The sequence below is a fragment of the Pseudorca crassidens genome, chromosome 16 (assembly GCF_039906515.1).
Source record: "Pseudorca crassidens isolate mPseCra1 chromosome 16, mPseCra1.hap1, whole genome shotgun sequence".
In the NCBI taxonomy this organism is placed as follows: domain Eukaryota; kingdom Metazoa; phylum Chordata; class Mammalia; order Artiodactyla; family Delphinidae; genus Pseudorca; species Pseudorca crassidens.
In genome coordinates, this window is record NC_090311.1 from 24528874 (window position 1) to 24543975 (window position 15102).

The window sequence follows — 15102 nt, forward strand, 5'->3', positions numbered from 1 at the left end:
AATATCAGTACAATAAACTCAAATAAGTTTTTCTGACTTGATATCAATGGTTTCAATGCTGACAACGCCTTTACCTCCATAATGAAACTGGAAAACTCACTCTCAAAAAAAAACAAAGAAATAAAACTATATGCCCAGGCATGTGAAATTTTAAGTCTTCTCTGTTTTTCTTGCTTTCTTATTTTATCCTCTATCTCAAATTTAGAGAGGCATATCTATTTTTCTATCTGCTTTTAATAACATGTTATGGTACAAAATGAGGGATATAATATCTGCCTCGGAGGGCTATTATGAGGATATAAGTGAGAAAAAATATATTTATGCCATCATAGAAGTACCAGGCATATCATAGTTTAATCATTTAATAAATGTTAATAGATTATCATGATAGGTTAACATTATGTGATATCATATAATATGAGCACTTAACAAATCAATTTGATATTTTCTATGGATCAAATCCTGTTCTCCTGCAGGGAAATAGTGATCCACAGTATACTTCTTTTATTATAACACAAAAAGGTTAAAATTTGTGTATGTCCCCTTGAAGGCTCTCTCCAGGGTTCTACCCTATTAAAGATGCTCTGTATAAAAAACTTCAAATTAATATTGAAGAAACAGAAGTTTCATTTTATGATGAAGTACGTATTCAGTGAACAATATCTCTTTGATCAACTTTTGCTATCCTCACTTACTTCCAAGTCCTTGCAAGCACATTATTATTCATTTCTTGGAACCTCTGTCTAGAAGAGCTTTGCCTGACACTGTTATAGGCAAATAAACAGACAGCTAAGAAACTTGTAGTTAGGGATTCATTGTGAAAAACGCTTTTTGGCATATAAGCTGTCTGTTATATAAGCTGTTATATTTTGGCATATAACCAAAAATAAATTAATTAAAAAAAAACTAAAGACGTCTTTCCTTGGCTTACAGATAATTAAAGGCAAGCAAGTAACAAATGCTGGTCTTTTCCTGTGGTAACCATGTCACAAGTAGTTACCTACGGCATCAAGTACCTCCCCCTGCATCGCACGCCTCTGCTTTGAGAACTGACTTGGTGCTGCTGGTGTGTGGGTTCTGCACAGGCCTCCCTGGTGGCCCGGCCTCCCTTCGTTAGCTCCGGGGCACTGAAACTACGGGAAAACAGGAGCAGGTGGTCCAGAGTGGGCAGTGACCTAGGAGAGGGCTGACAGTTTTTACTTTTAGACAAGTAAGCAATGAAAAAGTGTTCATGACTGTTCCCTTTGCAGAACTCTCCCTTCAGGTTCGAACTTGGAACTTGCCAGCTTTGGTCATGTATTTTATGCCCTTAAAGGGTTTGTACTTCTCTCCATACATATCCAGACGATTCACTTTGAGTCCAGAAATGGCCAGCTGCTGGATCTTAAACTGCAGGTTAATCGTGGGGTTCTCATCGGGTTTGGAAGCTCCAGCATGGAGGTGATAGCCAGAAGAAAAAGGAGGGGTCCTAAAATGAGCCAAATGCATAATGTGCAAAATGTTCCCCGGATTTAATAATTAACTGGAAATGATTTTACCTAGAATTTATAAAAGTCTACAAAAGAAGTAAATATGGTGGACCACAACTTCTGATGCCGTTCCTGGTGCCTCTCAATTTACCTGAATAATAAAATTTACAGTGCAGCAGAGGAAAAACCATGAAGATAAGACAGGAATAAAGACACAGACCTACTAGAGAATGGACTTGAAGATATGGGGAGGGGGAAGGGTAAGCTGTGACAGAGCAAGAGAGTGGCATGGACATATATACACTACCAAAATAGAGAGCTAGTGGGAAGCAGCCGCATAGCACAGGGAGATCAGCTTGGTGCTTTGTGACCACCTAGAGGGGTGGGATAGACAGGGTGGGAGGCAGACGCAAGAGGGAAGAGATATGGGAACATATGTGTATGTATAACTTATTCACTTTGTTATAAAGCAGAAACTAACACACCGTTGTAAAGCAATTATACTCCAATAAAGATGTAAAAAAAAAAAAAAAGCGCTGCAACATTGTAGTAGATTGTTTTACGGTTCCATGAATATTCGCTCCCAGCACCTCTTGCCCTTGCTGTTGAGGGTGGGCCTGGACATGTAACTTGCCATAGCCAATGGGGTGTCAGAGGACATTTGGCTAGTAGAGAATCGTGAAATGTGCTTGCATGGTTGGGTCTGTCCTTGGCGTTCCTTTCTTTCCATGAGAATACCATGTATTCTGGAGGATGAGAAACATGTAGAGCAAATCTGGACCCAACCCACAGCCCAGGCCAAGCTCAGCCTACAACAGCTGACGCTAGTCAACTGCAGGTGTGTAAGCGAGAAATAAGTGCTTGTTTTTGCATGCCAGTGAGATTTGGTGTTTATTTATTATGCAATGATATTGTGGCACATGTTGACTGAGACAAACACATAAAGAAAGGGTTTGGGATTCTGAGCCATCCAATTCTGGCACAAAAACAGGATCTTCTTTCTCATTTGCAAATGCCAAGTTAAATTAATAAAATGTAATGTAGGGCTTTCAGCATCTTAGATGTCACTTTTTTTTCTCTAAATGAAAAGAGCTAGAAAGCGAATGTTGACACTGTTTTTGCAGCCCAGAAGGAAGAGGACATCAGGCCAGAAGTCACTCACAGCTAAAATTGCCAAAGATAATTTAGATAGCATTGTCCATTATGGCAACCTATTTCAAATGAATTTAAAGGAAGGCAGACCCATAGTGATAAATAGATTACTGAAGAAGAATTTAATATAGATACCTAAAGTTAAATCTTTGACTAGTTGATTCAGGTGTCTAATTATGCTTTCCATACACTCTTTCAAAATATATGTGAGTACCTATTTAGTGAATAAGTAACACGAAGAGCTCAAAATTGAAGGAGACTTGCCCTTAAGGAAACTTGTAAGTAGCATGAGGCAGACACAGAAATGCAAAGACGGTAATAACATCAGATTTCTTCAACTGCCAGAGAGGGGAGACAAGTACAGATGGGTTAGAAAACATTTTTAATAAAGCTCCTTGGGAAACGTAGGATTTTATTGGTCCCTGACTGAAAGGCAAAGTTTTTTTTAATATTTTTTCTTTCTTTTGGTCAAGATACTAAAGTAATGCATATTCACTTCAGAAAATTTGAAAAATACAAAAAGCACAAAAGAGGGAAATTAAAACAATCTGTATCCCTACCACTCAGCGATAAGTAGTATTCACATGGTGGTGTGTTACCTTCCACTCTTTTTCCTTTTTTTAAAAAAAAGGGAAGTAAGCTTCTGCTTTTTCTTCTTGCCTAATTCTCAGAGAGTACTTTTCTGCATCACTGTGTGTGAAACAATACACACACAACTTTCTCCCAGAGCAAGTCTCTGTAAGATTCTCCTGTCACTGATTTTGCCTGACACATGCTCAATCCGCATGTACAGTTCTTTCTTCATTTCCAGAAAATATGTTCCGTTACATCTTTGACTTGGGGCTCAGTTCCTCCATCAGAGGCCAACAATCTGTAGATTGGTTTATATTCCCTGTCCTTCTTATCTCTTATCTTCTCTTCAATCATTTTTATCTTTTCTTTCCACCTGCATTCTAGGAGAACTACTCAAGTTTGCACTCCACTTCACTGACTATTTTCCACATCAATTCTGTTCTTTACTAACTTCAATGTGGATTTTAAATCTGCTATTGCTTGCTTTTGTTTGGTTTGGGGTTTGTGTGTATTTTAGTCTCTTTACAACTGTTCCTTATTTTATCCATCACTTCCTTTCTGTTTCATCTCTGCTTTATCATAGAGGTAATGTCATCTTGGACTTATAACCCAGATGATAGTCCTCTGTCCTGTCAGGGTCACTGCGTTCTTAACCACAACAGAACATCTAGAATCTTCATTCTGTGTGCTAGGAAGACCAACATCCCACCTAGTATCTCCAAAAATTCTTAGAGGAATTATATTTCTCCTATTCACTGTGGCTTTGATTTCCTGTTTCCATAGAATTCTGGATTCTCAATTGGCACTTTTCTCTGGCACATACTGTCCCTTTTCTGAGATGTGTTACCTCACATCCCTCACCACCCCATCCCTGACCCCACAAAGCACAATCCAGCCACTGGGTTGATGCAGCAGACTGTCACCAAAGGTTTCAGGTACAGAGCACAGTAAAGAACTTAAAACCAACCTTCGGACATCCCATTCTTAGCAATTCCTTGGTCATTCCTGCTCTGAGAACTGGTCATCTCTTCCAGAAGAGCCCAGCCTACTGCCTCGCTGTTGGTGTTGTCTGCTCTCCTCTCTCATCCTCTCCTATCTCCCCCCATTTCCTGCTCACCACCACTCCTCCCCTTCCCAATTGCAAGCAAATTCAAGGGACTGTGAGTTGAGGTCCAGGTAGATTTTCCTCAATTCACCTCTATTGGCTTTAAAGTTCTCATCCAGTCTCTTTCTTCTATTTTAGCATCAGGCTTTATTTTGGCCTTACTGTTTGAGACTGTTAAAACTTTTCATCTATGTCTGTACCTTATTGACATTTAACAAGAAGTTGAAAACAGCTACATTCAAATGCCACTTTGAACAAAAATTCTGGGCTGTTCATCAACAAATTTATTTATTTATTTACTTGCTTATTTATGAGATGTTTCATAGCATTTACTATCTGCCAGAGATCATTCTAAATGCTTTATAGATATTACCTCATTTAATCCTCACCACCACCCCATCTGCACACAGATGAAAGTTAGGTCAAACCATATTAATAACTTTTGTTATTTTGCATTTTGTTTTTATCAGATTCATACTGTGACCATGTTCCCCATTTAAAAAATATTTTTCAAAAACATGATTTTAATGTTACATAGCAAATTTGCACAATTTATTTTGAAGAATATTCTTTTATAAAAATCTTGGCATTATTGTTTTTTCATATATTCAGTTTTTACAAAAGAAATTGCTGGGTCAAAAGGATAAACTTGGAACAACTCACTTAAGAAGTAGATCAAAATATCAGTTTCATGACATCTTCCCCACCCCTGGTATTATTCCTCAACTCCCTATAAACAGAATGCACGAAAGGGAACTTTCTGTTTCTGGGAATGAGGTGTGTGTGTGTGTGTGTGTGTGTGTGTGTGTGTGTGTGTGTGTGTGTGTGTGTGTGTGTGTGTGTGTGTGTGTGTGTGACAGTAAAGAAAGAAATAAATATGGGAAGGTGTTAAAAAGACATATGTGTTTCTAATAAGAAGTCCAGAGGTGACACAAGTTGCTGTAGCAACTGATATATGCTGTCAGGGGTTAAGTAAGAGAGAAAAATTATAGTCGATAAAGAACATTTTAAGAACTCGTGCTTAAATTGTTTAGGTAAGACATTATGTAACCTTGTGCAGTTAAACATCAGAAACTGTGAAAAACTGTTACCAGCAAAACTTGGTACCAGTATCTCTCCTTTACAATGAAACAGAGAGAAATATACAATCCTATGTTAAAATCAGTGGCAGTATTCTTTTTATCACTCATCATCATCTATTTGTTCAACAAACACTTTTTCAGCACCTACTATTTACCAGCATGCTGGAAATGAAAAAAAGAATGAGATAAAGTCCTTGCTCCCAAGAACTCACTATAAAGTAGGGAAGACAAAGGTACAAATAATTACACTAGAAGATGATAAGTACCATTCCAGAGACATCAACAAACCAATAAAGTAGGAAGTGACTAGTTCTGCCTAGGGAGTCAAAACAGGCTTGACCCCAGAAATGAGCATGTGAGCTGGGTATTGAATAAGAATTTTCTATGCAGAGAAGGGAAAAAAGGCCTTTCCAGGGAGAACGAAGAGCTTAGACTCTGTTGCATAAGTCAGAATATACCAATGGCTGTGTCTTGCATGGGTTACAGGTATGTACCAAAATACAGGTATGTACCACCCACAGGATGGCCAGGTGGGACCTGGGCAGCTAGCATCCCTGGGTTAGTCCCCTCCAGCCCTGCACATTCTCATCTCTCTCATTCCCACATACTGTAGATATAGAATTTTCTATGATACTGTGATGCAAAGAATGTTAGGAAGCACTGCCCCAGGTTGCTGAGAGATGACAGAGGTTTGTAAGGCTGGGAGTAATAATAAGATCAGGTTGGAATTTTTAACAACTTGATGGCAGACAGGAGTGGAGAAAAACTGACTCTTGGGAAGGAGAAGTAGGAGGCTGCAACAGATTATATGTTCAGATATACTGGCTGTCTCACCAGGTAGGGTCCCTCCCTTAGTAGGATCACACTCCTGCTTGGGGATATCAGGCTTAATCATGTAACTTGCTTTGATCAATGAAATATGAGTGAACAGACCCTGTACCCTTCCTTTGCCAGCAGAAGTTCTGAGAGCATATCAAAGGTCCACTATTACACTGTTTTCCCTCTGTAAGAGGCCAGCACATCCCAACAGAGTCAGTCTGAAATAAACAGGACGTGAAGCAGGCCTACAGCTGACTCTCAAAGACCAATAATGTGAGTAAAACATAGATCTCTGTTGCTATAAACTACTGAGACTTGAGGATTATTTGTTACAACTTAATCTGACTGATACAGAGGCTAACAAGGCCAGCCAAGATAGAGAATATGAGTGCCTGAACTGACAGCTAGTCCCCTCAGAGTCAGTAAATCAATCAGTGGAGGTTCTTAAATGATAAAGTCGCAAGAGAAATATGCTGTTTTACAATGGCTCCCAATCAGGGGTACGAGGATCCCTGGGGGTCTTTTACAAGGAAGATATGTCCTGCCAGGGCTGGACTGACCATATGCATTTGTGCTCCTCCGAGCTTACATTCTGCAAATATCTGCTCAGCATTTATTTACTCTAAATGGGAAGTAGCTGATTTCCTAGCAAAGCTTATTTCCCACTATCTTAAATCTGCATGTGAACCACAAGCTGAAATCTGAATAATTCATCTTTGCAACAGTGTGTGGCAATCAGAAATGTGACAGTCAGAAAGAACGTGCCGGTGCTTGACCCACATCATGGAGGAGTGGCTTACCTTTTGGGTAAGGTCACTGGCTTCACTGATGTACCGGTCTCGCTCCTTTTCCAGTTGAAAGATAATCTTTCTCTGCTTCTGAGCCTCTTCTTTATAGTTCTGGATTTCTTCCTCCAGGTTTCTCCTGGCTTGTTCGTGGAGCTTCACCAGGTCTATCTGTTTCTGGGTTGCACTGACCGCCTTAAGCATATTCTAAAAATAAGGACAACACACCAGCCCCATTACTCAAAATGTTGGGAGATTTTTGGTTAAATTTACTCCCTGTCTTAATCCTAAAATAATTAGATGCATTGTTTGGGAGATGAATAAAAATAATCATATTTTTTACAGCTTATTTAGAGCTTGTTATGTTAATTCTGCACAGAGCACTATAGACATACCTATAAATGCACTAAGAGACAACATCCTCAGGAAGTGGGCACTATATCGCTCACATATTAGGGGTAGGAAACTGAGAATGAGAAGTTAAGCTACTTGCCTACAAGTTCATACAACAGTGGAGTTAGGATTTGAATCCAGAGCTAGCTGACCCCAAAGCCAACCTCTGTCCCAGCTCTTGTCTTTTTCTTGTGAAGTTAGAACAGCTGAATCTAATCATGTAACACAGGCTTTGACTACAAAATAAAATAAAACCAACTTATTAAAAATACAGATACCCAGAATTAACATACACTCCAACAATATCACTCAGAAGAATAGAAAACAGGTGTTCAAACAAAAACTTGTATGTGAATGTTCATAGTATCACTATTCACAAAAGCCAAAAGGGGAAAATAACCCAAATGTCCATCGACTGATGACTAAATAAACAACATGTGTTATATCCACACAGTGGAATATTATTCAACCATAAAAAGGAATGAAGGGCTTCCCTGGTGGCACAGTGGTTAAGAATCCTCCTGACAATGCAGGGGACACGGGTTCAAGCCCTGGTCCAGGAAGATCCCACATGCCGCGGAGGAACTAAGCCTGTGAGCCACAACTACTGAATCCCGCATGCTACGACTACTGAAGCCTGCGCGCCTAGAGCCCATGCTCTGCAACAAGAGAAGCCACCACGATGAGAAGCCCGTGCACTGCAACGAAGAGTAGCCCCTGCTCGCTGCAACTAGAGAAAGCCTGTGCACAGCAAGAAAGACCCAATGCAGCCAAAAATAAATAAATAAAAATTAAAAAAAAAAAGGAATGAAGTACACGATACAACATGGTTGTAGCTTGAAGACATTATTCTGAGTGAAAGATGCCAGACATAAAAAGTCACATATTATATGATTCCAGTTATATAAATATGCAGAATGGTCAAATCCACAGAAACAGAAACCAGATTCATAATTTCCAAGGGTGGGAGGAGGGGAAAGTGGGGAGTGACCACCTCACAGGTACTCACAGGTACAGGGTTTCCTTTTGGGGTGATGGAAATATTGTGGAACTAGACTCATGATGTTTGCACAACACTGTGAATGTACTAAATGTCACTAATGGCAAATTTTGTTTTGTATGTATTTTACAACAGTAAAAAAGAATTAACCTGTTTTTTTAAAAAACACAGATGTTCCAACTCCAGAGACTCTGGTTCAGTGGAGCTGTTATGCACCTAAATTTTTTTTAAAAGCTGCCCTGCTGGTTTCTGATGCTATAATGGAAATGCCTTGGGTTGGCTGCCCAAGGAGCCAGGTTGTTCCTCTGGAACACAGAGTTAATAGAGTGCAACTCTGGCAGCCATGCTCATGATGGAGCAGAGCTTGTCTGCTTCTCTAGCCACAGCTGAATGGATCCAGTGACTTTTGAAATAGGGCCTCCAGATTTTTGTAACTCAGTAGAAGATGTAAACTTGAGAGCTGCTGGTGATAGCTTTTTTCTGCCATATGGACAGGGAAACAGAGAGAGACGATCCTCACTAAAAGACAGAAATGAAGCAAAAACTCAGCTGGAAGTCTAGTGGTGGAAGTAGAGAGCTTTCTGTGCATCCCAAGGGTGTTAGGCCAGGTTCCTATCTGTTCCTGAGGCCCAGCTGTATCCTTGGGTTCCATGAGGTGCCTCATAATTCCTTCACAAATCTCTAACCAATACAGACCTTCAGCCAGGTCTGAAAACCACTGGCATAAACAGGTTAAAAAAAAATGAACATTAAACCTTGGTTGGATGACAATGTAGAAAATGGAAAAGGTCAACTTTACTTTCAAGTATTGAATTAAACATTTGCTCTATGAAAGATAAAGCCACTTCAACATGACACTGAAAGAACCAAATATATTAACATTGCCGCCTGTCAAAACTATGTCACTCACTCACTCAATGGTGGCATTTCAAGTCAGTGGGGAAAGAATGTATTATCAGTAAAGGCTGACTGCATACCTGCAGAGGGGCAGGTGCTGTGCCAGGCATTAAGGATGCAACGGCCCGGGAAAAAAAAAGTTAAAAAAGTACCCTGCCCTAAAGAAGGAGTTGACGTAGTCAGATCAAACAAAATAAGTATAAAATTAATGTGTTAGGTGTCCTATTGTGGCAGAAAACCTATAGGTTGTTTATCAGAATATATAAAATATAAATGGATTAAATATTGTATGTGTTACAAATAAATTTAAAAATCTAAATCCAACATTATTTACATATATAAATTTATAGAATAAAGAAACAGTTACTAGGATCATGCAAAAAAAATTGATGACTTTCTTAAGGAGTGCTCAGCATGTAAAGATATCTAATCTTATACTATTTCCTGAGATTCCCTAAATAGTCTACTTTAAGCTAGAGAGTAATCTATTCAATACTTTGTTAACATTTATTCAATTCTGGGAAACTTAAAGAAGTAATAAAAATTCGGAATGAACAAATATAGGCTGTATCTACTTTGATGAGATGAAGCTATCTTGGCCAAAAGCCATCAGGCTGTCTGCTCCGGAAGCAGCCTGCCCACTCTACACCTGGCCCATCGCTTTTTCCTCCCTGGAGGAAATCCTTGAGCAGGAATGTTTACCCTAAATCCTTGAAAGTAGTTAATCTCCTAAGAGTGACTGTCAATCAAAGGAATCCTCTGGAAGGGGCAAGGAGGGGAAAGGGGGAGTGGTCTGCCTTGAATGGAGGATTTCCAGGCCTCAAGCTCCCCCAACCCCTCCCTCAGCTTTGGACCATGTTGAGCTCAAAGACTAGGAGAAATAAGGGCCAAAGACAGAAACGAAAACCTACAACACTCCTGAAAAGATGGTGGAAAGGTTAGAGACTCTTTATATGGCCAACCAGCCATCCTTCAAACACCTAGAAGTTAAATTTTATTAGCACTCACTTGTATTTTCTGGATTAGCACAAGTTGCAGATTATAGATATTAAAATCAGAAATTTTGGACTTCCCTGGTGATGCAGTGGTTAAGAATCCGCCTGCCAATGCAGGGGACACAAGTTCGAGCCCTGGTCCAGGAAAATCCCACATGCCGCGGAGCAACTAAGCCCGTGCGCCACAACTACTGAGCCTGTACTCTAGAGCCTGCAAGCCACGACTACTGAGCCTACGTGCCACAACTACTGAAGCCCGTGTGCCTAGAGCCTGTGCTCCGCAACGACAGAAGCCACCGCAATGAGAAGCCCGCGCACTGCAACCAAGAGCAGCCCCCCACTCGCCGCAACTAGAGAAAAGCCCGCGCGCAGCAACGAAGACCCAACGCAGCCAAAAATCAAGCAATAAATAAATTTATTAAAATCAGAAATTCTGATCAACTGCTAAGATGCCAAATAACACACCAGCAATAAAAACAGAAACCACAAGACACCCTGAAATCCCCTGCTGGTTTATATGATAATTCTCCGAAGTCCCTTTGTGCTCATAGGTGATAATGCGGTTTCAATTCACAGCCAGTGAATGGTGGAATGTGGATAGCTGCTTAGAGGAAAATTGAGCACTATTATTAATTCTAATCTACTTTTGTTTGCCTCAGAGTTTTCTCTCCCCTGCAACCAGTTATAGGCAGATATTATAGCACTAAAGAAAGACATTTATTTACCAGTGTTAGTGTAACAAACTCACCTTATTCAATAGGTCCCTTTCTCTCAGAAGCTCATCCACTGCTTTCTTATCAAGTTCTGCTTGTTTCTTGGAAGCCTCCACCTCTACATCACCAGGGAGAAAAACAATAATAAATATAAAGAAAACCTAAGAAAGAATCTGCCAAAGCCAAAGTGACATAAAACTGCTTTATAGGGGCTTCCCTGGTGGCGCAGTGGCTGAGGGTCTGCCTGCCGATGCAGGCGACACGGGTTCGTGCCTCTGTAGCTATAAAACTACTTTTCGTTGAGTGTTCTGTGATCTTCATTATAATTCAGTGAGGTAGGTCTTCCTGTCCCTGAGGCTTAAAGGCCTATATGCCAAGGGTGCACAGCCAAGAGGTGGCAGGGCTGAGATTGGGAGTTTGGTCTCTCTGACTTCAAAAAGTCCTTGCTTTTTAAATCTTTTTTATTATACAAGTAATTAGAAATACAGGAAGAAATTGGAAATAAAAATAAACAGAAGGGAAAGTTTTCTAAATCAGAATCTACTTAGGATTTTGATGTGTCTCTTTTCTGACTTTTTCCTATGCAAATATACATGTGTGTATAAATATGAATATTTATACACCACATACATCAAGAGGGAATCATACCACACATACAGTTTTGTAACTTGTTTTATAATTAACAAACATAAAATAAATACCTCTCTATATTATAAATGTATATCTACATCAGAATTTCTAATGACTTCATATTTCACTGTATAAAAATGTATAATTTATTTAGCCAATCCCCATCTTAACATTTAAGTTGCTTCTTCTTTTTTAATTTTTTTGCAATTATAAGCAATAATCCTATGAAAGTTCCTGTTCATTTGTTCCTCTAGGAGAGGAAGTCCTGGATCAAAAGTGATTTTCTTTTTAAAAACATTTCTCCCCTACTGCCGAATTCTCTCCAAAAATTAATAGCAGTTTAAATCCACACCCAAACCACCACTGTTATTATCACTCTCTTTGATCTTTGACAACCTGATAGATTTTTCTAAACCAGTATGTCCATATTTAATTTACATTTCTTTGATTAGTAGTGAAGTAGACTACTTTTCCTGTTTAATAATCATTTATTTGTTTTTCTGTTTTTCAAATTGCCCACACTGGCTCTTTGCTCATTTTTCTCATGAATTGTTTACCTTTTTATGAATTTGTAAGAGCTCCTTATATATAATAAGGATACTAACTCTTTGGCAATATTTTAGACAATTTGCCTTCACATATAGTCTTTTGCTGCTAAAAAAAAAAAATTACCTTTAATTTCATTAAATCTCTGCATTTTGGCTTTATTGTTCCTACATTTGACCCTAACTTTTTTCCCAAAAAGTAGTTTATTGTCATACTACCATTTTCTTAATAATCCATACTGCACACTGGTATGAAATGACACCTTTATCTTAGATGATAACCGTGGGTCTTTTTGTGGCCTTTCTGATCTCCATTGATCTGTTTATTCAGGCATTTTCACTAAACTATTTGATTACTGAAGTGTTATAATACATTTAAACACCTGGTAAGGCAAATGTTCCCTTCTCACTCTTCTTTTCCAGAATTTTATAGCTATTGTCACAAGTTTATTCTTCTGGAGGAAACTTAGAATCAGTTTTCAAGTCCCAAGCAACATAACTCACTGAAATTTTTTTTGGAAATATTAAACGTGTAGATTAATTTGGACAGATTTATATCTTTATCATATCGAGTTTTCTCATCCAGAAACTTGGTGTATCTGTCCATTTTTCAAGTCTTCTTTTATATCCCTCAAAAGAATTCTGTAGTGTTTTATATATATATGTCTTACAGATATCTTGGTAACTTTATTCATAGATATTTTATTACTTTAGTTGCTATTGTGAAAGGGGGGTTTTCCATCATATATTGTAACTGGTTCTTTGTAGGAAAGAAAGCTATTGATATCCATATATTTATTTTATAACCTGCACCCTGTTGAACTCTTGTTAGTTCTGGCAATTTTTCAGTTCATTTCTTGGATTTTGTGGTAGGAAATCATAACATATGTGGTAGGAAATCATGCTCCTAACTATTATGTCACTCTTTGATAGGGCACAACAAAAGGAAGTGCTCCGTAAGAAGAAATAATGATGTTAACGATATCTGTAAAATAACCAGAAGAGAAAGCACGATGACTTCTGTAAACATGATTTAGGGATGAAGGATTGGGTTCAATACTTAATGGATAAAATTTTTTTTCAAAGCTTAGAACTATCACCAGCAAAAATACAGAAATTTTAATATGGAGTGTTTTCTGAAATTCACTAAGCCAGTTACAAAACATGCTCTACTAGTTCTATTTTTTTTTTCATATCTGTCATTGAAGACATTAGATTGTAAACTCATGCTAGACTGTAAGCATCCTGAGGGCAGGAACCTCCATGCACCCAATGCCTAGCATAATGCCTGCACATAGTGTGTACTCAATTTATTGAATGAATAAATAAATGGAGAAATTATCAATATCAGCTGCAACTGTGCCTCAGTAAAAGATTATTTCCGATGTCTTAGGAGGATAAATATCTGCACTTCTCAAAGACGTGACAAATATTTCTAATAATCTTATCTAGACATTTAGATTTTACTTAACTTTTAGGGAGGCACTGTACATTTTTATGCTTCTATGTATGTTATCTCAGTCAGTAATTTACAGCTGAGGTCAATGAGGTGTTCCTACCCCACATTTTCTGGTGCAGTCAGAATTCAAACCCTGATCCTCTGTCTCCAAGTCTCTGAGCTGTTTCTACCACACCATATTTAACTAACATATTCTATTTTTAATTATATTCTTTTTCAGAATGAGATAGTATTCTCTTACTACTTTTATAAGTGGTAATATATCTGGATAACAATAGATGACTTTTTTTTTTTTTTTGGTCGCATTGCACGGCATGCATCCCCGACCAGGGATCGAACCCACACCCCCTGCAGTGGATGCACAGAGTCTTAACCACTGGACCACCAGGAAAGTCCCAATAGATGACATTTAGTAAGCACTTACTGTGTGCTAGGCACTGTCCCAAGAGCTTTCTATATGTTAGCCATTTCATCCCCAACAGCTAAATGTGATAGAGGTGGGATCTGAACCCAGGTAGATTTGACTCGAGAGTTTGTATCCTTAATGATGTTTCTGTACTACACAGCCTCCTGTGGCACTTAAATTTTCCCTTCACAGGTCAATGTGATAGTTGGCTAAAACAAGTGTTTCCCATATGGTAAAGTACTAACAGAGGAAAGGAGTTAGAAGCCATTAATTTTTGTCTCACTGATTCTGGGTATACTATTGTCTCAAATACTGCTCATGCGGAATATTCATTTGAATTTATCCCGCATCTTCGGTGAAAAAAGAAGACTGAAGGAAAAGACATGTAGAACCCAGACCTAAGATTATAGATGGTATTTACTCCATTGACAAATACTGAAAAATACTTTGGGCTCAGTATAACCTGTTGAAGAGTTTTTTAAGGTAAGAAAGTTCAAGGTATTCAAAACCATGTCTCCTCCATATTATCTACTTACCGTTTTGAATGTTATTTTACTGAATTCATTTGGCATGGTTTGTGTTTGCATGCATGGAGTTGCCAGATGACATTGGTTACCAATGAAACGCTCATAAACTAATAAAACAAAGCACAAAATGATTCTTGGCTTACCTCTCTCTAATCCCAAGATCTGATTTTTCAGGGTTTCCTTGTGCTGTTCCACTTCTCCCTTTTGACTTTCAATCTGGTGCAATTTCTTATGGATTTGTTCTCTGATTTTGTTGAGCTTCCCAATCTCAAGGCGCAACTGATGGACTTCTTCCTCTTTGGCCTATGATTATTGAGAGAGGATTAACCAGGGACACTCAGTCAATAAAGAGCCGGTGACTGGATGATGGTAAACTCACAACCAATAAAAGGACACTGTTCCTATGTCAGTGTAAAGCTGTTCTGTGGGATTAAATCAAAACACACAGTTTGGTTTTTGAGAGAAACTGAAAAGTCTATATAAGCCATAATAAAATATATGGCTATATGAGCTAAAAACAATGAAAAGACTGATTAAACCTGATACCTCAAG

General features: G+C 38.6%; 1 protein-coding gene across 1 annotated transcript in view; it reads right to left on the reverse strand.

Annotated features, from left to right (window-relative positions):
• Window positions 1–15102, reverse strand: part of CFAP58 (cilia and flagella associated protein 58) — a 114993-nt gene that overhangs the window by 83811 nt on the left and 16080 nt on the right. The window contains exons 7-9 of the mRNA XM_067709473.1: window positions 14694–14853; window positions 11019–11101; window positions 7001–7192 (exon numbers count right to left, since the gene is read on the reverse strand). Coding sequence (XP_067565574.1) covers window positions 7001–7192; window positions 11019–11101; window positions 14694–14853 — 435 coding nt within the window. The remainder of the gene's footprint in view (window positions 1–7000; window positions 7193–11018; window positions 11102–14693; window positions 14854–15102) is intronic.